This window comes from Colletes latitarsis, chromosome 11 (genome assembly GCF_051014445.1).
Source record: "Colletes latitarsis isolate SP2378_abdomen chromosome 11, iyColLati1, whole genome shotgun sequence".
In the NCBI taxonomy this organism is placed as follows: Eukaryota; Metazoa; Arthropoda; class Insecta; order Hymenoptera; family Colletidae; genus Colletes; species Colletes latitarsis.
Window position 1 is genome coordinate 11,588,342 of NC_135144.1, and position 26,551 is coordinate 11,614,892.

General features: G+C 38.4%; 1 protein-coding gene across 6 annotated transcripts in view; it reads left to right on the top strand.

Annotated features, from left to right (window-relative positions):
* Nucleotides 1-26,551, top strand: part of LOC143348051 (uncharacterized) — a 364,443-nt gene that overhangs the window by 326,041 nt on the left and 11,851 nt on the right. For all 6 annotated transcript variants that reach the window (XM_076777842.1, XM_076777839.1, XM_076777840.1 and 3 more), the window contains 4 exons: nt 3,252-3,325; nt 3,688-3,948; nt 4,978-5,196; nt 7,429-7,669. In XM_076777842.1, coding sequence (XP_076633957.1) covers nt 3,252-3,325; nt 3,688-3,948; nt 4,978-5,196; nt 7,429-7,669 — 795 coding nt within the window. The remainder of the gene's footprint in view (nt 1-3,251; nt 3,326-3,687; nt 3,949-4,977; nt 5,197-7,428; nt 7,670-26,551) is intronic.

Sequence of the window (26,551 nt, forward strand, 5' to 3'; positions counted from 1 at the left end):
TTTTTTTTTATAATTACCGATGATGCAGATGCACAGTCGATTGGCTGACAGTGTCTATTCATCTTGAACTATGTCGACCGTGTTAATTGGCGCGTTATTGATTCAACGAAGCTTGAAAAGGTCTTTTACTCGGCTTCCCAAGTTACTGAACGCTGATCGGAGAAAGCAAAGTGTTCCTTTTGAGAAACAATAGCTTCTAAAACTTTCTCTGGGACTGCGAATCTCGTTTTGACTCTTTTTTAAAAAATGAGACGTTTTTGCACCTTTTTAGACTAATGAAAAAGAAAGCTCGTATCTTCTATGGATTCTATGCTTTTCTATTCAAAATCGAGTCTTTATTGCTACGTTTCAATGCACGGTAGCAGGCGATTTCGTGTTCCGAGGAAACACGATTTCCGTGTACTTTAAAAATAAAAGTCGTTGCAGCGAAATGCAGGAAATATTCCTAAAAGCGACCGATTCCTAAACGTCTCAGATTGGTAAATGCGTCCCTTTGTATTGTTTTCGCCAACCGTGCGCCATTGGTAGCATACGTGCATTTGTGTTTCGAAACGTTTCAGTCCACCGATGCGTGTATCGATGCTTGTCTACGTACACATTTCATATATGTATTTGTCTTTCGAGTCTACCTACTTTGTGCTCCTTTCATTGATCTAACGCTTTGAAACTGATACAGCGCCGCGGTGCATTTAAATGATGAAAGACTCTCCATAAACGCACGCGAATACGATACGTGTCGCTTTCAATAAAAATTGCATCGTAACGGATTTATGGGAATCTACAGTTTTCTGCCGTTTGGAATAAATTCTTGCATGGTAGGGGGAGTTAAATCGTAAAAAAAATATAATATTTTATGCCTTCTATACTCTATTATTTATAATTTAACAATATTGGAAATCAATATAAAGCAACGAAACAAATATTATTGTAATAGTTAACTGAAACTTTGGTTAAACTTTGGTATAGAATTTCAGATATCGTAATTTAAATGAAGGTGTAATTTTTAATATTTCACTTTCCGCCTTGCAAAACTCTATTAACGTGTATTAAAAGTAGTAAAACTTTAGACGCTTGCAGTTTCGAAACTACTCATGTTTTCTGCATAACTGAGCCATCGTTGGAGACGGTAAACCTTCCCCTTTAAAACGGTTTTTGGGTTTTGTCTATCCGACTTTTCGTTTTCGAGATATCGTAATTTATGTAAAGGGATAATTTTTTTAATTCTATTAACTCTGTCTCCGTCTGACACGTCGCGTTGGACCTCTCTCTCGCGCGCGCGAAGTCATTGACCTCGCGTGAATGAAACGTAAACAAACGCTTCGAACCCTCGTATCTCCGGAACTAGCCATCCGATCGACTTGAAACTAAAATCCTCATATCTCTGGAACTAATAACGCTATCGACTCGTACGAACGCTCGTTTTAAAGGACATTTCATCCTCTATCCAACGAATATACCAACTATTATAATTTATGCTATTTCTATGTTTATATTGCAATTTACTATGACGCTACATACCGAAAGTAGTTTCAGCACTTCCTATTGATCATACGACTGGTGCTGGATAAAACTGGATTGTAAATTGTTTATTTAATTGAAAATGAGTTTAAATTTGTATACAGAATGTTTGCGTAATTACTAGCCAACATGGTTTCATAAATGCAAAAATTACAAGTACGTTGCCTCGTAAAAGAGAAAAAGAAAGGCTGATCATTTGACTATTTATCTTGGTAGAAATTGGTACACATGAAGTGTCGTTAGGTTTAGGCTATTATCCGAAAAATCGATTATCGAAACGAATTTCTCGATTACTTTGGATAAACGACGTCCTACTGTACAATATAGTAGTGACCATTTCTCTGAAAGTCAGAAACTTCGTTTGCTTATTCCCGAATCTCGTGTATCGCAATCTCTGTTTGGCTAAAATTCCTTCAAAATCAAATTCAAAGTTGTCAAAGCATTCCATTCGAAGGTGTCCCATCAGCGACCAAAAACAAGGGGACGCGCAAATACTCGTAACACAGTGGCGTAGGCATGCACACACATTCTAGGGGCATTTGTACACGTTGGAAAGACAAACTATGTGGCGGAATAGGGACAGTGATGGCGGTTACGGAGGATGGAAAAGGGATGAATGGACTGGGGCTGGGGTCAAAGTAGTATTGTGTAGCTACTTAAAACTTTTGGAGCTTGTCTTGTGTCTCTACTAATTGGCATCTTGCTTACTTAGCTCCGGTTTGCAACTTCTATTCTCTTCCTGACTCAGCTCCTTCCTATCGCCTCTCCTACTCGCTCTAAAGTTTAGGTTTGTTTCTGTCCATCAGTGCAATATGATATATTTATTGGCTGGTGCTATGATTATTCTGGAAAATAGATAATTCCAGGATGAAGAACGTTGATTCTTGAATAGTTCCGCGCGACGATAACGAGAAACTTGCTGCCCGTCGAGTTTTATTACGAAACTAAAACTCGTCATTATTCTTAGCAATATTTATATTTTTGTAGATTTATAGAATCAAAATGTTCCTATTAGGTTGATAGGCAGGATTTAAAAGGTCGCGTTCCAATCGTGTACACTAATACGAAATTTATAAAAATATTCGTGTTCTAAAATGGCTAAATATTGTTACGATATCGTTAGAACGAACAGTAAACGTAGACGGGGTCTAAATAAAGTAAATAAATATAAAATAACGCAAACTTTTATTTATTTTTAGAAAGAAACGAAATGTTACGTGGAAAATGTTTTCAATCGTGGCTGAAATAACTCTGTGAGTGTTTCGAATGAAGGAAGCTCGTGTAAACTCATCTTGAATCTGAGAAAATCTAAACAAACCCTTTTATCGTTGAGACGTCAAATATCCAGTAACATAGAGTTAAAAATAATCGAACTTCTCAAGGAAGGAAGTAGCCAAACAGAAGTCACGATAATTGCAGGATGTCGTCAAAGTACGATAAGTGATCCAAACAAGAAACATGACGAAACGAATTGTAACTAATTGTGAAAACCGCAAATTTACAAATTAATAAAACTTTAATATAATTTTTCTCGAACCATAAAAAATGTGATCTTAAACAGTCGGTTAAGAACAATTCTGCGGGCAGAATTTTCTATAAATCTTCAGTGATCTAAGGACGTAGAATCACAACGTGGTGGTCGTGGCATATAATTTTGTGACACCCTGTACTATAACATCCACGTACCTCAGGGGAACAGAACGAACGATTTATAACAAAATTTTCTCTTTTAGTTCCAGTGTGGACAAGTGTTACCGTTGCATCGTAATGCACATGAAACACCCCAATGTACTGCAGTACAAAGAAAGTGAGTACCGACTTCTACGAACATCAGTTTCTATTGTTTTGAAAACATCCAGCTCGGTTTGAAACGTCTCGATAAAATTCATTAAAAAAGTTCGAATATATTTTTTTCAAATCATACGATACAAAAAAATTTCTTGAATAGAAGTTGTATCTGAAACGCAAAACACAATGTATTATTTTTCTACATCGTCCGAATCTACCGATGCTTCTATGCAAAAACACCACCCACGTAATCTCTAAGCGTTCTAATATTTTTGTGACCCTGTTCCAATATATCTATCCAGCTGATGTTTTTCAACTTTTATAAATACTATCCCCTTCCCCCGGAACTTTGTTATTCCGTTTCGTTTATATTTCTTTTAGGTTTTTGCATAGTGATATCGACGAAGCCCAATCTACACGACACGTGCAGCGCGCTGACCAGTGACGACAATCTTATTTCATTGTTTCGCACGGGCGCTGCTCCCATGCCGTGTCCATTCAAAGGACCTCTAGAATTCGCCTACACCAGCGGAGAGGAGACGTGCGATTCGCCATTGTCCATCGCGGAGACTTGCACCCAAGAGTCGCGGTTGTTTTTGCGATATCAGGCGTGCGCCAATGTTCGTTCTTCCGAAAGTATTGGTGAGTTCTCTTCTATTTTCTACACTTCTTATTTGTCGTATACGATTACTTAAATAATAAGGAAGAAACGCAGGAATAGTCAATCGTCAGGTCACAAAATTATTCTACATAATAAACGGTCTTTAACCACTTGACGTAAATAATTTTTCAGACGTGTACTATTTAATTTTGTCTAAATTGGCCACGAAGAAGAATAGATTTGTTTTACGAATACCTCGTGAATGTAAAAATATGTTGATTTTAATGACGAGTAAGTAACCTCACGATTGTGAAACATGTCATTAAGAACTTGTAACGAGTCAGACTCGTCCTTGTATACCAAAAGGTTAATCGAGGATAAATATTTTATGGAATATAAATTCGCGTTTAAAAAATCATTAAAACCAACAACTTAACGATACTTAACTGTTCGAGAACGACAAGGCGCAATTATGGCGTTGCGTTCGTCGAAAAGCAAACATATCGTGTCGTTAATATTTATCCTAGGTTAATAATATTCAGTCGCGACGTTGATTATCATATCACGGCGGACAGGACCGGTCAATAAAGCATCCGGTATCGTTATAAATGATTAATGCCCCTGTCAATTACTATTTGTTGTTACGCTTGTCCAAACTATTTTCTGTGATTATCACGGGAGCGATCGTGTAAATTCAACGATCATGGTCGGAACGAAAGCGTGCATATAACTCATTCTACTCGACAATGCACGGTTTATTAACGAGTTAGAATGCTTCCGTCCATAATTTTCGACGGGGATCCCGAACGATTTAGCTTTCATCGTAATTGGCGCGGTTATGCATCGCGGTGTAATCAGCGAACGGAAACACCGGCACCCACAATTCCAAGAAATATAAGGACCCCTTCCTGGATGATCTACTTTCCAATCGAAATCGATTCGCGACTATTTCTGTACAAAAAGCAGACGATACTGAGAGCTGAAATTCTCGAATTTCTTAATTCGTTCGTTGTTCTAAATAACTTCCGCCAAACACTGTCGGTGTAATTTGGTGGTTTGTTCATTTCCAGACATGGAGTTGGAGTGTTTAGCCACGTGGAAAGACGGGAGCACGCACAATTTAGTGGCACGACTGCACGGGGCTCGAAAAACGAACGACGAAGACAGCTATAGATGTTTTATTTACGAGCAAACATCGAGCGACACGTGGGATTTGGCGCAAAGTGGCGACGCTGCATGCACGGGTTTCAGCGTCGATGATGCTGCCAGAACGTACAAAATGAAGCAGAGTGAGTATCGAAGGAGCGTTTAATAAACAATTGGTCGCCACTGTGTTAAATGTACCCTTGAAACAAATTTGACGTACGCTGGATCCATCGATAGAGCATCAGAGTCAAATATTCTGCGCTAACTTTCAACCCTCCATCTTGTTCGGTAGGGTAGTTACAGGGAAAATGCAGATTATCGAAATCGTGTCTATTTTTCGAATATGTTGATTACGTAAAAAATCTGGTGCATTCTGGCTATCGAGATACGCGTTCAAGAATATTTTCCGATTTTTCGATTGCAAATACTGGGCGTGAAAAATTACGTATATTTTCGTATTTTTCTATAGAATACAAAATACTGTATTTGTTGATGATGTGTCTATAAGAAATATTGCAGTATCAACATCTATTTATTCAATATAATTAAATAAACTTGCAAAATTTAACATAAAATGTACGAAAAAATGATTTGTATCATAGTGACGTATCCGCCATATCGATTAGGGCCAACATAATTATATTCGTTCAACGTGAAGTAACACGAATTTCGATAATAAAAACTTTCTAATGGATTACGAGATATGTAAAATTGAAAATTTTAGGGTGGTTTTATAGTTATGACCTGCAGTGTATCGTTCGAGACCAACAAGGTCAACGAGTATGTAAATCGTTCAAATTTTATAGCATCCTTTATACGTACACAAGCTTCGACATTGCTCCGTTACCACTGCGTGTGTATCGCCAAATTCCGAACGATCTGGATACCGTCATTCGAACCAACTTGACACTACATCGTCGAACAACGAACGCGCATCTTGGTATGATAGAAACCGCGACGCGCGATGGGAACAACCTCGAAGAACAAGAACACGTAAACTATGAGGGTGTCTGTGGACACTAACTCGGATTCTTGCTCTGCATGCTATCGAGGCCAGGCGGTAGTCTACGTCAGGTACTTGGAGTATTCCATGGCTTCGCATAGCTACACGTATCCTTACTAGATTGCGATGATTCTGGCGCTGCCGCCACGGTTAACCAAATTGAGGTGATAGCTCGAGCCGTCGGATCGACGCCAGACATTCTTGGGATTGATTTTATCGAACGTTCGACTCGAACTGAATCTTTAGCCGGTCTCCGATCCGAACAGAATGGAATTTTAGCATACGAGTCCCACGGGAATGTTCGCGATTTTGATTGCTCTTCCCGTTTATTCTACGCCGCGATCGTTAAACCGCCGCATAGAAATGTCCGTCAAATCGAATAAAAATTACTATTGGGAGACGAGACGTTCGAGACACTGCTCGCGAACTAATTGGATTCGTCCATACGCTCGTGAGATTTCACGGGTGTATGATTTTTATTGCAAGTTCTGGGTTACATATTGATTTGTAAAGCGGAACTTCCACGCAGTGTGCTTTGATATAATTTATTTCTTCATCTTGCGCGCACGTTCTATTTTTTTTTTTTTGTCAGACAATAATTCCAGGAGAGCGTTCGCAGATTAACGAAAATTGCGTGTTCGATCGATACACCGATTACCTTTTAACACACTGCATACTTCGGCGCCTGTGCATTTTTAACGGACCATTAATTCTTGTACAGTGATTGATAGCCGCGAAGCAGTCAACCATCGACACCGATAACCATTTGCAGACGACAAAGCTGACACAGGATTATGGGTGATCATTGCATTCCGCGTGTGTTATAAAATCTAGGCTATTTATCGCGATAGAAATTCCTGTCCTTCGAATTCAGTTTGCATAGAATATTCCATGGAAACAATTCGAATCACAGTTGGAACGTAACACTTAAGCTAAATAACGAAAAATAGATTTTACAGGTTTTTTATACGCTTAGAATTGCATCTAAGATAATTCTTTCTCCCTCAAAGTTCGTGATTGATGTGTACGTTAGACCGTGAGAATTTGTAAATTAAGAAAAAATCCTAAAAGAGTAGATATATAGAAATCTTTGGCTGACCATACACGGGCTATTACCACTTAATATCAATATTCTCTGTCCCAAAATATCACATAATAGCTTAAAATTAAGATACCAATCCAGAACTGCATAATTCTCAAAAGTATCGACTGACATTTGTCTGAACTATTTTAAATGGTCACGATTTTCGAACAATCGAGATATTAGAAACTTCAAAGGTATTTAAAATGACTAGTTCTTTCGTGGCTTACTATAACTTTAATTTTACTATGTCAAGGTACACGTTACGATAATTTGTAATTTTCTTTCCAGAATATCGGCCAATACGCTGCACGTATCCATCCTGGGTGGTAGACAATAAACTATGGTTGGGTTTGGATCGAATAGCGTCTCGACTCGTAACGTCGCCCTACAATCTGACGATACTCGATCGGAAGGAAACCCGTCTCGTTTGTCACGCCATTGTTCCCATCAACGATGTACATTATTATAGCCGCCTGAATCTTGACACGGGGAACCAGGTGATGTACATCGCAAGGGCTACCGTCGACTGGTGAGTCGTTCAATTTTTACTATTTATTTTAATCAGAAACTGTAATTTCCTGTTAAAAATCAGATCAAAGGTCAATGAAGATTTCTATAGTCGAAATTTCAATCCCCTATTAACGATAGAATATACAAAATCTTCTGTGAACTGTAAAAAATATGAGCATATTCTAAGATAAGTGATTAGTAGATATGTTGAGCCTTGCAACGTGACAAATCTTCTAAGAACTACCGTTGGTGAATTCAACAAACGCATTTGACGCAAATATTTTACTTATTTTTAATTTTTGTGCCCCAACAAGTTCGAATGTTTAGTCGAATCGACGTGCAGAAGTTTTGAACAAATTGGAATGTCTCGCGAGATCCAAGTTCGATAGTTTTGACATGCTCTACGCGTCTAATTCCAAAGTTCATAATCTGTTCACGTTATGTATCCTGTTATCTCCGTAATTGACTCACCCTAATCTACGTGCAGTTTCACATCCACATTGTGTCACCAGTACTCCTGAATATCGTGTCATTCGTGCCCTACGAACGTCTTATCTCAGCTTCAACGTCTTCCAGTGAAATCTACGGACATGTTACTCTACGCTATTACTCCAACTCCTATTCCAAAAATCTTTAAAAAGATCAGTCCAGTTACAGCTGATTCATATTTGTCTCTTGGGTCGTTCGAACCTTCATACGATTTTAAATTTAATATTAGCTACATTAAATATTTAAATCACGTGTCCATTATACAGGGTGTTCGGCCACCCCTGGGAAAAATTTTAATGCGGGATTCTAGAGGCCAAAATAAGACGAAAATCAAGAATACCAATTTGTTGATGAAGGCTTTGTTAAACAGTTATTAACGTTTAAAGTTCCGACCGTACTGAATTTTTTTCTCGAAAATGCACAAGATTTCGGGGGTATGTCTATTCACCAAAAATGATTGCAATTGACCCCCGCAACAGAAAATTATTTTTCCAAAACGATTTGAAATTTTTTTTTTCCGTCGAAAAATTTCACACCTTCTCGAATTTTTTTGTAGAAAGTGGGTAGGATTTCGGGGGTATGTCTATTCACCAAAAATGATTATAATTGACCCCCGCAACAGAAAATAATTTTTCTAGAATGATTTGAAATTTTTTTTTTTCGCCGAAAAATTTAGGCACCTACCCCATGTCGATTTTCCTTAAAAATTCCTTTTTCGTTTTTAGTAATTTTGTTTGACGCCCTACAGAAAAGTTGTCTAATAGTTTTCTGTAGGTACCCATGAGCTCTACTTCAGAAAAAAGTTTCATTGAAACATATTCACAATTGTAGGAGTTATGGCTGTTTGAAAATTGGACCATCTTTATGGGGTTTTTCTCATTTTGCGGGGTCAAGGACCAACTTTTCGAATATTTTTGCGATTTGTACGTATTCTCCACCAAAATACGCGTAGTTTGCTTTTTTAAACATTAAAATCGTCCAATCCGTTCAGAAGTTATGACGTTTTAAAGATTCGCATGAAAATTCGGACAGACATTTCTGGCCAGAAATTATATTTTAGGTAAGGAATTTTTTTCTCGAAACTGAGTAGAATTTCGGGGGTATGTCTGTTGACCAAAAATGCTTGCAATTGACCCCTGCAACTAAAAATAATTTTTTTAGAATGATTCGAAATTTTTTTTTTTCAACCAAAACTTTCAGCACTTACTCGAATTTTTTTCTCGAAAGTGGGTAGGATTTCGGAAGTTTGTATATGCACCAAAAACGATTGTAATTGACCCCCGCAACCGAAAATAATTTTTCCAGAACGATCTGAAATTTTTGAATTTAATTGTTAATAACTTTTTAACGAAGCCTCCATCAACAAATTGGTATTCTTGAATCTCTAGAATCCTCTATTAAAATCTTTCCCAGGGGTGGCCGAACACCCTGTATAAAGTTTGATTTAATCTTATCAACTGTAGTTTTGCAACATTTTAAACTAGATTGGGAACAAGCTAGCGAAAAAAAATTACCAAAATCCCCAGATAAAAGCCTTTTCTCGTCATAATTTTCTATTAATTAAATTGTTTCCTGTAAGCAAGCATACGCGTTTATCCAGCAGTGTGTATTAATTATTCTTTAACCTTTGCTGGTAATAAAATTTGCCCAACTCCGTTGCACACGAGCGAGTAGGGACACATCGCGTGTAATCATGGCGGTATGCCGCGATAATCCGTTCATTGCGTACCGAAGACACTCTGACTCGCATAAATAAACAGCGTGCACCAGATTAAACACGGAGAACATCCAGTTTCGCTGTTCATTTCCGCACGAGAACGCAGGTCGGAATGTCAATATACGGGGAACCCCTGAAATGAGTTGGCCCGGCTCTGCACTAATCGTATTGATGATACAAAGCCAACGCGAGTGTTTTCTTTGCGAGTTATAGTACTTTAAAGTTTCGCGTAGGGCCAGAACCACGTACGTACCACGCTTCATATAGTAAACAATATTAAAACGTATAGTTTCTATTCGTTTTAGTCGAAGACCACTCGTGGCTAGATTCGACGATCTTCTTCAATTCCCCAGTGACGTTTCCTTGCTCTTTTCTCCATCCGTCGCGAAAGTATGAATTCGCGAAATCTGCTGCAGAAGATATAAAAGAATACCCCCTCCCACGTCCGTGAGTGGCTCCACACACGAAAGGGATGCGGGGGCGTAGACGGGGGGCAACTCTTGCATGGTGGTTCTCATAAAGTCGCGAGCAGCCGCTTAATCGTGGGTATATTAAAGCGCAAGGAGATCAGGCCGGAAGATTTCGCGAAATAAGAAGAGAAAAAGCTTCTCCCTGTTACAGAAAGAACGATAGATAGTACGGGAAGAAACGAGAGAAACGGACGACGTCTTCTTTTGTTTCGGTCTTATTAAATAACGGGGAGGAAGTGAATCCAGCGCCGCTGTAAGTGATGTAAAATGTAATTTTCCCGGGTATTACGTCGAACGAAGTTTAGTCGATGACAATTAGCGCGTGAATTTAATTACGTTCGATCGAAGCGTTGACGAGCGAAAGAAAATGTTGCCTAGTCTCGTGAATCTTTTAGAGTGTTTCCCGGGGAACAAAAAAGGTCATCGCTTCCCCGAGAAACGATGGGAAAGTTGTCAAAAATGAGTTCGAAGTATGAATACGATGATAATCGAACGTACGTATATTTTATATTTCGTTATCTTCTTCGGATATCGAACTGTCCTCGAAATATTTAACGTTTTGCTATACGTCCTTTGATTGCTTCGAATGATTTCCGACTTTCCACCGCAGAGTATCGAAAGCTACAGTCAAGGAAAATATCGCCCGGTTAAAATTATCTTAATCGACAGTATCGAAGAATCTTAGAAATAATTAATAAGAATCATTAATTACATAGGAATAAATAGAAATTGTAAAGAATCAAAGGAAAGAGATATTTTAACTAAAACAGCCAGATCTGTTTTCTTTTTTGCTCCACCTTTTGTTTACTGGACAAAATTTGGTAACAAATTTTTGTTAGCTTCCGATGTCAATAGAAAATATATGTATAGCAAAGACGAAAAAAGAGAATCTTTAGTTTCCACTGTCTTAAAACAGTCTAACAACGCGTATTGAAAATACTAAAACTTTCGACGCGTGCAGTTCCGAAACTATTAGTGTTTTATGCATTATTGAGCTATCGTTGGAAGCGGTGAACCTTCCCCTTTGAGATGGCTTTTGGTTTTTGGCGATCCGATTTCCCGTTTTAGAGATATCGTAATTTATGTAAACAGGTAATTTTTCTAATTTGACTATCTCTGTCTCCATCTGACGCGTCGCGCCGGACCTCTCTTTCTCGTACGTGACTCGTGACCGAGTGGCCGCCTGACCTAGTTACTACGAGTCACGTGCGGTCAACGACCTTGGCAAGGCCGTAGTAAACAAACGCCTCGAACCCTTATATCTCCGGAACTAGTCACCGCATCGACTTGAAACTAAAATCCTCATATCTCCGGAACTAATAAAGCTATCGACTCATACAAACGCTCATTTTAAAGGGCATTTTATCCTCTATCCAATGACTATACCAGCTACTATAATTTTTGCTGTCTTCTATGTTTATTTTGATATTTACTTTGACGCCACATACCCAAAGTAGTTTCAGTACTTCCTATTGATCATACGATTGATGTAGGATAAAACTGGACTATTGTTTATTTAATTGAAAATGAATTTTAGTTTGTATACAGGGTGTTTGCATAATTACCATGTTATTTTTTCGTAAATAATTGTTTTCTCTAGAACGAACTACGGTATCGACTTGGAACGAAATTCGTTTTCAAGAGCGTTTAACTTCTATTAAAGTACTAATGCACGTTTAGAGTAAAAGTATTGAATATTTTCGGTTCGATATCCTTAGAAGACAACGAAATGTAAAATGTACGGAAGTTCGATTATCATCATATTCATACTTTGAACACATTTTTGACAATTTTCCCATCGTTTCCCATCGTTTCCCATGGAATATACTTTAAAAGATCCCAATCGATGCCAAAAACGAGCATTATTTAACATCCTCCTTCGAAACTATTCAATTTCTTACGCTGAAAGTTTCCGTTATCTTCTCGATCCTATAAGTCCGCTTTGAAAATTATTTTCAAAGGGGTTCCAGGACCCTGAGTTCGCTCTAATTACTATTTACAATGTCCGGCGTTGAAACGAGGCCACCGTTCGAGCCGCTGTTCCGCCAGCTATTTACAGATCGATTAAAACATCGGCCGGCCGTAAGTATTCTTCATGGACGACGTGAAAAATGGCTTCCCGTCACGAAATCTACGTATATGTATAATAACCAGCGGCAGGGACGATGTCCTCGAGGTAAATCATTGTAAATTCATTTTTCTCTCTTTCTGGTCGCCCCCCCCCCCCCCCCGGCTTCAGTCTTGCTAAGACTGTCGTTCCTTGGCCGTCGAAACAGAGCTCTACGAGATTTATTGCGCGATCAGTTTCTCCCGGTTGTTCGATCCAACTTGTCCCATCGACCTCTTCCGCGAGCTTCGAAATAATTTATGCAAAATGCTCGACGATAACGGAGCGTGTTCCGCTTCGTCGTTCGTGGTGCTTCGGTGTATTTACTCGCCGTCCCTTTGACAATTTCAGCGTAGTTTGTTGGCTTTTAATCCTTTAGAATTTTCGTAAGATCGCTGATAGACACCGAGAATTTAAATGGTCCACTGTGCAACATTGTGTCAAGCACCGTTACCCTCTTGAGTCGCAAACTTTTCTAGAGAACCACTTTTCTTGAAAATTAGTATCTGAAATTTTGTCAAGCTACTTATAATAATAATAACCAAAAATTTAATTGTAATATCTAAACAACCTGAGGCAAAAATTTGTTTTTTGAATGGGAATTATTCCTCTCAGGACCAGCCTCGATCATCTTCCAATCTTTCGTTCACGGATTCTGAGCCCAATCTTGCCCACAACAGTTTTTTGCGATTCTCAACAACCGAAATCGATATTACAACTGTTCTTTAATCCTGCTTTGCATTAACAGACAATGACTATTATCGAAGTCGGAAAATATGAGTTTTCGATTCCCTTGAGAAGCGCCAGCCACACCCTTCGAGAGCGGCGAGCGGTTGTGTCGCGATCTAATAACAAAACCTGTTTTCAAGCTTTTTTAAAAACGCTTCCACCAACTGGTTCAACGGTATCAAACGGTCGATGCACTTGATCAAAGCTTCTGTTTATGCATATTGTCCGGCCCATTGGATCTAAAACAAGAAGGGGATGAGGGGCGGAGAGAAAGGAACGAGTTACGAGTCACCTGGCCCGTAAATACTCCCACTTTGTCCGGGCACGGAAGATGTCTACGAAATGAAACGGTCACGCGCGCGTACACACACAACCGAACACAAATGTTTAAGCATAATCGACCGTGTGTCTGGGCAAATACGTGAGCGCGCAGCACGCCAGCAACTTGTTCTATTTCCACGCCGATTCTCGTTTCACTTTGTTTCACCGTATACCGAGGGAAGATCCTTTCTTTTTTTTCTTTTTTTTTAGCTTTTTCCGTACGGTCCGATATATCCACGGCTTTGTTCTCGTGCAAAGTATCTACTCTGCTCGTAGCGCTCATCGATTTATGAATTCGTCCGCGATGTCGGGCCGAAGATGGTTTTTTTTTCACTCAAAAAGCCGATTTACCGCTGAACCATTCGCCATTGTTTTCACAAGCAATTCCGTGCATTAACTTATATATAAAAAATTCATATTAGAGGAAACGGAAGAGACAATAAATAAAATTACTTTATAATCTAATAGTCGTAATAATCGCAACATAGGAATAATTGTTTTAAGTAAATATCAATTACAATCTTAAAAGTTTACACGAAGCAGTTACAAGTGTAACACCTAAAATTTTGAATCCGGTTCAAGAAGTAGATTATGGATGCAAAGATGAGAAAGTATTCAGAGATAAGAATGTAAAAATCTTGTAAACAGTGACCAAGGCGTGTAAAAGTTGTAATTAAAGAGGTTATACGATTTACAATCACTATTCTGGTCAGTGTTCAAGTCGCGTATAACGATCTTCCGGTTTTATATCGCGTACTGGAATTGCGGAGGGTTCCTTGGTATGCGAGACGCAGCGGGAATAAAAATGGAAAAGGGACTATCGGCGATTCAATCTACAAGAAAGTACGTGGCGCCCGTAAAATCCGAGGAAAGTATAGCAATCAGCTAGAGGCGGATGTTGCGGAAAGCGCGTAAAAGCTCGTCCTCGCGCGAGCCACGGTGATTTCGAATCACTGAAACTCACTGGGCATCCGGCTTCCTAGTTTTAAGTGGCAGTTTCATCATTTTGCAAGATTAACTTCGACTTTGTTTGGTAGTCATTCCTCTTTGATACTTTGAATACCGCAGGATGAAGCCTCGACTGTTGGAAGAACGTTTTAAATAATTTTGGTGTTAAAATTAGATTATCCATTGCGAAGAATAGTTTATATAACCAGGTAACTGCAATGGCCGTTTCATTTTTAACACGTTGATCGCCAATTTTTCATGACCCAGGGTGTCTTCAACATTTATGAATATGTTATTTTGCAATATTTCAAATTAAAGTGATGTTTGTTACAATTTTACATGTATTAAAGTTCTTGTAAACAATATTGCAACGCGTTGTAAGTTCAATGTGTCGGTCACCGGTGACCAACGTGGCAATCAGCGTGTTAATAAACTCAATATCTCAAGCATTATTTTATAAAATTCCAATTTAAAGTAGCGTCATTCACCATTTTACAAATATTAAGGTTATCCAATTGCAAATTGTAATATTGCAACGCATTGAAAGTTCAAAGTGTCGATCACCGGTGACCACCGTGGCAATCAACGTGTCAATAAGCTCAAAATTCAAAGTGTTATTTTACAATATTTCAAATTAAAGTAGTGTTATTACAATTTTACAAGAATTAGGATTCTCCCATTCTAAATAATATTGCAACACGATTTAAGATCGGCCAACATCTAAGCCAAATAACAAAAAATAGATTTTACAGGTTTTGTATACGCTTAGAATGACATCTAAGATAATTCTTTCTCCTTCAAAGTTCGTGATTGATGTGTACGTTAGATCGTGAAAATTCTTAAATTAAGGAAAAGTTCTAAAAAGACAGGTATACTCAAAAATCGTAAAAGAAATCGTTGGTTGTTCCATTCTAAATAATATTAGAACACGTTTTAAGTTCAAAGTGCCGTTCATCTGTGACCATCGTGGCAATCGACCCAATTATTTTCAAATATAGAATTTGAAAAATTACTGCGTCCCATACCACTGTGCACTGGTGTAAATACATCCACATACGTTCGTACATTTTATCCGAAAACGCGGGTGCACCGAAAGTCGGATGTGAAGCACGCAACAACGTCGAAAGCGAGCACAACGGGGAAAATGGATTCTCCGGGTCGTTTCGTGTTCGCGATCGCGTTGAATCGAACGAAAGTTTTATGCGGTGTACTATGGTATTCGACACGATATATAGTCACGATAAGAACATTTCTTTTCGATAAGAACACGTTTCTCTCCTGTTGCACCAGTTAGAGCGAACCGGCACGTTTCTGATCGAACGACGCCATATCGATATCTCGCTACGGGAATATTTACACCGACTCTTTTTTTAATCCAATAACTCCACATCGACCGTCAGTACGTTTCATCATTTTTAACGACCAATGGAGTCGAAGGAAATACGCTTTCCGCTCGCCGTTTAATCTTTTTCGCTAGTTCCTGGCCAACGTTCGAACCAGGAATTTAATATTTGTTCCGAACTATGAAATTTGAATCGTTCCTAAAAGGAAAACAACGAATCAATGCGGAAGTAAATATTGGAAATTTTCTAAATTTTTAATGGTACACAATCGAATAGCTAAACTGATAAAAATTCATCGCAGCTTCTGCGTGCTTGATATTTTTGTTATTCCCGACGAAGTATCGTAAACTAAAAAAATTCCGAAAAAATATGTTTTCGCGGAAAGAAACGTTATTCGTAGGGATCGTAAAAACTGTTTCGACAGCTGTTTCGTATGCTCAGTTTTTGCTCCTTACCCGTGTGTACTGTCCGAATATTTTCTTGCAGAGAATGCAGGGACAGAGTGCACTTTGTACTTGCATTTTCGCCTACGACGTTGCACACGCGCCCGTTGTCGCGTTTAATTTTCGCCCGAGTCCCCCATCTCGTCTCTTGTTTCTATTTTAATTCATTGTTCCGTCCTCATCCGGCACAATGAGTATTGCGTTACATGTGTACAGGCTATAACTTTATTACTTACTCCGCGAGCAGGGAAAAGGCGCATAGATATTACAGTTTGGACCGATATCGTATTCCGATACGCGTTTCAATCTTCGACTGGAAGATAGGGCATCAGAATCTCTCAGTCGTTGATTAAAAAAATTTCGCTATTCTCATTTTGTTCAGCCTTCCGACGCATACAATCGATAACATTGATTTTCCACAACTCCGAAACTCCTTGTTTTGTTCGTTTCTGATAACTGGGAATTTTTGTCGCGCCATTATAGAGTCCGGAAATTCAATATTTTTCGAGTCGCTCGCGTTTAAAGTCGTTCGATACTGTTGCAAAACTTTGTCCATTAAATGGATCGACAATTAATATTGTAATACTCGTAGAAAAATTGGTAAAAAATCAGTTTGCTCCAAGGTGGTCGTATAAAAATTTTAGTCACCGGGGTACAGCAAAATTGTGTACAGCGCTTTAAGGGGAGCTTCTCACGTAACAGCAGTGTAAACACATGAATTTTGTATAATTTTTTTCTAGAAAGCTATCAATGACATAGGCGTAAATTTTTTAAGATATATAAAGATATTCATAAAATACAAAAAGTAATTTTCTTTTTTCAATTCCTTTTGTTGTATAAATCATCAAAATGTAAAAAATGCAAAATTTTCTTAAAGATAAATAGTTTACTACAAGAATATTATTCGATCGACTGATGTTGTCATTGAATTGAATCTTATTCATAAATTGTTGATCGTACCTTTGAAACGTACGTCGATTAAGTGGAACATGGCGGAATGGAGGATCCGAATTAGGGTCAGGATATGGCGATACACACGGTGGATAATTTCATCGCCGCGGCGGCCAGTGCATCGGTCTGGATACGAGTGGTGCACTTCCGGTTGCTAGATCTGTAGTCAACGAGCAATTTTCCGGCCGATTGGCCGCCGGAACGTCCAACTTCTAGCCAAGTCGATCTCCGTCGACAGGAAGAGTCACGCTTGTTTACTTCGTGCCGGAGATGAACCCCAACCAACCGTCCCCTCCTTGTGCTACATACGTTCGCTTCTTAACCCTGTTGAGGAGTCTGGTCGACGGTTGGGACGGGGATGAACGGCGTCCCTCGTATATTACCGGCGAACTACGTGACTGGAATCTTTCTACTGGAATTTCGAAACTACCATACAGGTGCATCCACCTGACTCGTGCAAGTGAAACCCATAGTTTTTTTCAACTACGATCGTGAGGAGCCGCCAGATAAATACCAACGAGCGTTTCAGATACTGTAGCCAACGAAACAAATTCCTTTTGTAAAATTTACGATATTAGATTAATTTACTCTATTAGTTATACTTTCATGCTTGTTTCACGCGAACGTTACTCTAACACATTCGCTATTAACTTGTAATCATTTTTGTATATTTAAAAATACTAATATTGTTTTGTTCTGATCTGTTAACGAACTCATTAGTAAGGCAATCCCAGCAGTTCCTGCCGTAGACGATGCGTATACGGGGTGTTCAGCCACCCCTAGGAAAAATTTTAATAGCAGATTCTAGAGGCCAAAATAAGATGAAAATCAAGAATATCAATTTCTTGACTGAGGCTTCATTAAAAAGTTATTAAAAAATTAAATTAAAAAATTTCAAATCATTCTGAAAAAATAATTATTGGTTGTATGGGTCAATTACACTCATTTTTTGTCAATAGACATACCACCGAAATCCTACGCACTTTCGAGAAAAAAATTCCTTACCGAAAACGTAATGTCTGACCGTACGTTGACATGTTTCCCTGAAATTTTTCGGCGAAAAAAGAAATTTCAAATCGTTCTGGAAAAATTATTTTCGGTTGTATGGGTCAATTACACTCATTTTTTGTCAATAGACATACCACCGAAATCCTACGCACTTTCGAGAAAAAAATTCCTTACCGAAAATGTAATGTCTGACCGTACGTTGACATGTTTCCCTGAAATTTTTCGGCGAAAAAAGAAATTTCAAATCGTTCTGGAAAAATTATTTTCGGTTGCAGAGATCGATTACAATAGTTTTTGATCATTAGACATACCCTCGAAATCTTACGCACTTTCGAGAAAAAAATTCAAAAAGGTTTGAAATTTTTCGACAAAATTAAAAAATTTCAAATCGTTCTGGAAAAATTATTTTCGTTTGCGGGGGTCAATTACAATAATTTTTGGTGTATAGACCAACCCCCGAAATCCTACCCACTTTCTAGAAAAAAATTCAGTACGAGCGGAACTTTAAACGTTAATAACTTTTCAACGAAGCCTCCATCAACAAATTAGTACTCTTGATTTTCGTCTTATTTTGGCCTCTAGAATCTTCCATTAAAATTTTTCCCAGGGTTGGTCGAACATTCTGCATACAGAAACGAAAGGGTTGGTCGAGCGCTTGCAAGAGAGACAAAACCGTAGCTCTCTAGTGGTGAATACAAGAGCAAACGGCCTATTAATAAAAGAACAACAAAAATGATTGTTGACGAAGAAAAATACTTTTATTTTCTACTTATTATTTTAATTTATGGAAGGCAGTTTTATCAAAATTCACGATCTCAAAACACAAAATAAATTCGAACGGCTCAATCTCATTTCCTAGTATTCTCCACGCGATAACAAGATACTTGACTCGCATGTTTCATAACAACGCTAGAAATATTCAAAGATCTTCCCTCCGAGGCATGAGCGGCGGAATACAGTTGACAGAAATATACAAATCGTCTTCTAAATTACATAGAAACGAAAGCTGCGGAATACCCGAAGTCTCGATATTCACTGCTTATTGCAAAAGCCTCGACTTCGTATTTCCCGCACGAAGTCCTTCTCCCCTCCCCCCCCCCTTCTCTCCCACCCTCGCTTCGATTTTTCAATTCCCTTAAAAGAGTCCCGCCCGATTCCGGAAAATGCTGGGAACCACAAAATCAATTTGCAGACACGCGAACGAAATACTCTGGTACACGATTCCGCGAAACTGAATTTTCTGCGGCCTAGTAACTTACCAATCCGGTCGCTAGTTATATCTCTGTCCTTGCTGCCATTATAACAATTATTATTTGCATGCTTTCATTACAAAAACGAATAATTTCTCGTCGTAGGTCATCGCATTTAAGTTAATTAAACAAGATCTCTTTTTAAAAGTGTTTGAAATTGAACACATCTTCCATTAATTAGGATAATTTCCACAGGTCGCGATACAATCGCAATAAAATTCTGTTAACGCAGATGTAACCGAGACCCTTGATCCTATGAATGTTAAATATTCCGTCGGAAATTGGCGTAAAACGGGTCGACAGCGTCGCGAAAGTGAATCGAGAGGGAACGTACGGTGGACTGGGACGCCCGGTTGTGATTAAATCGAACCGCTCGATGCAAGTCGATAATCCGATAATGACGAGTCGCGAATGTTGTTTTAAACGTCGATGGCAATTCTCGTTGGAATTTCAAGTGGTCAGCTTACCAGGGACTTCAGGAAAAATATACATATAGACACTATCGATATGATAACCCAACGTGCCTCGTACGAATTTATCCATGCATTTGTAATATACGAGAAAACTCGAAGCAGTCGAACACAATTGGTCCCAAAAGTACTCGTCGAATTTTGGGTGAAATTGTAGGCTTGCAAATACAAAGCTAATTTAATATTTATTACTTTACCGACAATGATGGAACAATAAGGAAAAAGTAGAACGCAAACTTACTTTTCACGAAATAATTAGTGGGAACCGAAACGTTTGCATTTCATTTGGTGTTCGCTGCCAGGCCAATAGTGCAGCAAGGTTTCTCGAGTAAGAATAAACCGTGTATAACTCGTGGGCGGCAAAAAAATCTCCGCATTATGCATTCAAAAGCCGTGTTGCCAAATCGCTTTAAGGCTGGGTTCTATTTGTTCGAAAATAACGTTATCGCGACACGACTGACACAATATCGTTCACCAAGGGACAAAGTATACCCATGAGTTCGACAGCAACCACACAATTGCTGCGAGCGTCGAGAGAGCACACTGTATCGCTCTCAATTCGCTTGAGAGAACACTGCGTCTGATACGCTTTCGTCACGACGATAGTTCGCCGTTGGTTCGAAGGATCAAAGAAAGAAAAAAATGGGAAAACAGCGAAACAGAAAAATCGGCATTCTCGTGGATGCGAGGGAGGTGGTTCTCGACAATGCTCGTGAAACGTTACGGAGAAAGCTTATGAAACATGTAGGGCTCCGTTCTTTTCGTTCGTTTGAATATGTTCTTCATCTTGTTTAGCCTTTCCCGGAGAGACGTTCGCTCGTATGAGAAATTTTATATCTTTCTGCAAACAAGATACGTATGTCCCCGATGCAACGCACGGGATGGTAAGCGATAGATCGACGTTCTCTATCATCTTCTTGCTAGAAGGCATTATTGAGCATCCGTACAGATCAATAACGAGATTCTAATGCGCATATTTCGGGCACATATTGTTTAGATTCCGCGACAGACACTAAAATTTTCCTGCTTGTTTGGTACCAACAATATTTAGAAATGTTTTGTATAAATATGGGAAAACAATGGAAAAAGTTGATATAAACTATTTCTCTGTCTACTTTTTCTTGAGTTTTCCAACCATAGAGGCCAAAATAAGACGAAAATCAAGAATACTAATTTGTTGATTGAGGCTTCGTTAAAAAGTTATAAAAGCATTTCCGGCCACATAGTATATTTTCAGTAAAGAATTTTTTTCTCGAAAGTACGTAGAATTTCGGTGGTATATCTATTCACCAAAAATGATTGTAATTGACCCCCTCAACCGAAAATAATTTTTCCAAGACGATATGAAATTTTTTTTTTTCGGCAAAAAATTTAGGCACCTACGTCGATTTTTCTTAAAAATACGTTTTTGATTTTTAGTAATTTTGTTTGACGCCCTATAGAAAAGTTGTCTAATACTTTTTTGTAGGTACCCATGAGCTCTACTTCGGAAAAAGTTTCATTGAAATATATTCACTATCGTAGGAGTTATGGCTGTTTGAAAATTGGACCAGTTTTATGGGGTTTTTCTCATTTTGCGAGGTCAAGAATCAACTTTTCGAATATTTTTGCGATTTGTACATATTTTCCATCAAAATACGCGTCGTTTGCTTTTTTAAACGTTAAAATCGTCCAATCCGTTCAGAAGTTATGACGTTTTAAAGATTTGCATGAAAATTCGGGGAACGATTTCTGGCCTGAAATTATATTTTCGGTAAGAAATTTTTTTCTCGAAACTGAGTAGGATTTCGGGGGTATATCTGTTGACCAAAAATTATTATAATTGACCCCTGCAACTAAAAATAATTTTTTTAGAACGATTTGAAATTTTTTAATTTTGTCGAAAAATTTCACACCTTCTCGAATTATTTTCTAGGAAATTAGTAGGATTTCGAGGGTATGTCTATTGACCAAAAATGATTGTAATTAATTCCTGCAATTAAAAGTATTTTTTTTAGAATGATTTGAAATTTTTTTTTTCGCCGAAAAATTTAGGCACCTACCCGACCCCTGTCGATTTTTCTTAAAAATTCGTTTTTGATTTTTAGTAATTTTGTTTGGCGCTCTACAGAAAAGTTGTCTAATACTTTTTTGTAGGTACCCATGAGCTCTACTTCAGAAAAAAGTTTCATTGAAATATATTCACAATTGTAAGAGTTATGCCTGTTTGAAAATTGGACCATTTTTATGGGGTTTTTCTAACTTTACGGTGTCAAGGAACAACTTTTCGAATATTTTTATAATTTCTACATATTCTACACTAAAATACGCGTCGTTTGCTTTTTTAAACATTAAAATCCGTCAATCCGTTCAGAAGTTATGATGTTTTAAAGATGCGCATGAAAATTTGAGCAGAGATTTTTGGCCAGAAATTACATTTTCGGTAAGGAATTTTTTTCTCGAAACTGAGTAGGATTTTGGGGCTATGTCTATTCACCAAAAATGATTGTAATTGACCCCTGCAACTGAAAATAATTTTTTCAGAACGATCTGAAAAAATTTTTTTTCGCTAAAAAATTTCAGGGAAACATATCAATGGTATGGTCAGACATTACATTTTCGCTAAGGAATTTTTTTCTCGAAAGTGTGTAGGATTTCGGTGGTATGTCTATCGACCAAAAACGATTGTAATTGATCCCCGCAACCAAACATAATTTTTTTTTAGGACGATTTGATATTTTTTAATTTAATTTTTTAATAACTTTTTAAGAATTCCAGAATCTCCCATTAAAATTTTTCTCAGGGATGACTGAACACCCTGTATACATGAAGAAATGCATAATGCAATGGAAATAAGTGTTTATTCAATCCCTTATAGAAAATTATGGTATTTGTATACTCAGTCGAGTAAATTTTTTACAAATTTTATTAGAAATTATGAATGGATCATTTTGACTGTTTTGGTAGTCCTAGCGTTAACGAGGGATCGCTGTATTAGGATCTTAAAAGTTTGACTCGCCGGGAAAGTATCAGAATTTGTCCAACGGAGATCACAGACCTACACAGAAGCTTCGTCCTCGAAACAAGGCATCCTCGGTTAGAAGACACCCTGTGTAACAAGAAACACTTGTCTGCCGCCAGCAGTTCATCGCTCTCCCCTCGGTTCTCACTTATCGCAACCCTCGTTTCCCGACCCGACTCATTCGATTCAATGTTCCCGCATCACGAGGAGCGATCAGCGGCTCCGCGGCCGTAGTTGCGACCGCAACATCCGGCGGATATCGCACGCAGCACGCTCCAAAGAGCACGCTGTCTGATGTGCTTTCATCACGAAAATAGTTAACCGGCCGGAGAAGAAAAGGAGCCAACGGGGCCTCGGGAATCGAAGGGATGAAGAAAGGGAGCGAGTGGAGGGGCGGTGGGCGGCGGGTAAACGCAGTCGGAGATTCGTTTCTGGTTGTAAATGGCTCCTCCGACGGTTGTACATACGTACGCCTACGTAGCTACTTCACCGTGCTCGAACATTTTCGAATCAAACGAGATTGACGAACAATTTCATCGAGTCATGGTATTATTTCGAGTGCTACGATAAAGACACGGGAGTGAAGTAGCTTTATTATTGAATCTCGATTCCATATTATTAAGCTTTTCTTTGCAAAGGCATCATCATTGATGAGCAGCATGGTTTCATTATCGGTAGATCGACTGTGACTAACCTTATGAAGTATCGTTATTTGACCAACTGTGTGGATAAAGGCCTACAGGTAGATACTGTTTACACTGATTTTTCTAAAGCCTTTGCTTCTATTAATCATTCAAATTAAAGGCATTAGGAATAAACAGCTATATGCTTTCTTGGCAATCTAGTTTTTTATCAGAGTTCAAATAGTTAAATTTAATAATAATTACTCAAGAGAAATTAATGTTGCATCTGGTGTTCCACAAGGTTCACATTTGGAACCTTCCCTATTTATAATATATGTTAATAACATTTCTAAAGTATCCCAACACTCTCAATTTTTGTTATATGCCAATGATCTTAAGATATATAAATGTCTTTATAATCAGCAAAGTGCTCAATCAATTCAAGAAGTCTCTAACAGGCTTCAGTTATTGCTCAATTGTCCCTCAATCTAGATAAGTGGCATATTGTTAAGTTTAGTAATAAGAAAAATAATATAGATTATAATTATATTCTAAATGATATCATACTAATCTCGCTTAATCATGTTAAAGATCTTGGTATAACTTTCTCTTCTAACTTATCTTTCATAGTTCATTATGGAAAAATTATTTCGCGTAGTCTTTGCTTTCTGGGACTTATTCACAGACTTTCCAGATACTTTAGTAAAACTAATACACTCAAAATCCTATATTGTGCTTTGATAAGACCTATTCTAGAATATGGCAGTATAATTTGGTCTCCTTATTACAAAACATATATCGACAACATTAAGACAGTTCAACACAAACTTCGTCTTGTTGGTAGGATAGTGGGAGTCTCCTGCCTCTTGAATCACACAATTATGATGACTTACTTATTAACACTAATCTTCAAACATTGCACAATAGAAGAAAAATCACAGATATTACGTTTGTAAATAAGCTAATTAAAGGTCATATTTCGTGTTCAACGATACCTCAATTGTTTCCTTTGTATGTGCCATCAAGATATTTAAGAAATCACACACTAAAACTGATATAACTGAACAATCATTATAAAGTCTAAAATTATCCTTGCAACGTAAATTAATTTATTTTGTTAAATAAACGATAATGTTTGACTATGTAAAATCCACATTTGTAGTTCCTTACATTACATCTTTTGTATTAAAGTGTTTATTCCCGTTAATAAATTAATAATAATAATAACAATTTATGAGAATGTAGACAGGAAGAAATTTAATGCCGAAGACACTCGAAAGACCAACCAAATATATATTTATTTACTCTTAATTAAATAATATATTCGAAGTCCATTGCTTCTATGTTGCGTAAAGCTCTATAATTTTTTGAAGGCTCCAAACTAGAGGCCCGTTGTCTCCTTTGAATTATTGCATTTTTAAAATCCTTGGGGTATTGGCCTTTTCAGAAAGTTCCCTTATAAAGATGGGTCGCGAGCGGAGGGTGAAGAAATAATCCGTCATATTATTATTCAGACACTCCGTAGAGTGGAATAAAGCAAATAAAGCTGTCGACGACAACACGGTTCGAAGAGGACACAGAATGAAACGTAGAAATAAAAGGAAACGCGGGACGGAAGAGAACAACCGAAGTAGAATAATCGGAGAAGGTAGCTAAAAGAGGATTAAAGAAATGTAGCAGATTGAAAAGGGGAACAGCTGTAGTAAATACGATGATGGCGGGGAGTGGAAATCAAAAGAAATCGAGGATAAAGGAGGGTAGTTTATGCTCAGGTAGAAGGGGTGCAAGTCAAATTGGCCGCATAAGCGTGCTCCTTTCATTGAATCGCCTAACGACCGAACATAAATTAAATTGGAAACTGAAGATGTCGTGGAGGAGAAGTCACGACCGATTTTCCGCGTTCTCTAACCTCCGGAAAGCGATCGAGAAAATGGGGACAGTGCAGCTTGAACTATTCGAACTTGCATGGCGACTTACGTACAGGACGAACCACGCGAGAGGGAAATGTCATTTGTACTAATCGTCTTTCGACCCAAATAAAAGAACATAATTTCTCTACAATGTTTCTGTACTTTCGTAGAACGTATGCCAGGGTCATGTAACCAAATTATCCGCAAGTTGTAAAACTCTATGAAAGCTGGAACACATCCACGAAATAGATTTGCCGAGAAATCGCAAATTTCCGATATCCTGCAGCTCGAACAACGCGACACTCGTCCCGTAAAAGTTGCTCGTTACTAAAAGAAAAACATTCGATCGGTCATAATAGTTCTCTGAATTCGAAACTTCGGCCGTTCCACTCGCTGCATGGACGAAAACATTATCTGAAACGGAAGATGATCCGTCGCCGTAACGATAATCCTCGAAACGCGTCCATAAGAATATCGAGTTTTAAACCCGAAAATTCAGACTGGTTTCTCCGGCAAATAAACCGGGGCTTTATGCGCGTTTTCATGGCGCGAAACGTCGTAAGGAAAATACCGTTACTTTCAAAAGTATTCGTCTGTTCTCTGTAACGAATCGAACGAATTTGACGAAAGCTCGAATAACGTTGCGTTTGATCGAAAAGCGATGTAGGAGAGGAAATGGCCCGTTTCGGTTCACGAATCGTTCGCCAAGACGATGGAAAATCACGACTCGGTGGCACCAGCCCGTCAAAGAATGTAAACACGCGTTATCCGCGTACATTTCAGCCTCCGTTATGAACTGCCGTACACGCGGCGGTTTTCAGAGAGTTCGGATTCGTCGTAAAAACGACCGGGGTCGTAAAGGGATTACGTTAAAGTTAACGCGAGGCCGTTAAGAAACGTCCTGATAAAATAAAATCTTAATCCTGCCTCGACCGTGGAAGCGACCGAAGATTTAAGGTCCCTTGCCCTTGTTTTCCTCCCCCGCGCTCTGGCCAACATCATCCCCACTTCCCCATAATTTCTTTCTTTCCCTCTTTGTTGGCCGCCGCTAGCTTTTACGGCTTACCGGCTCGATTATTAGACGTGTCTCGTTTTCATAAAACAGCCAACCCATCCCCTCC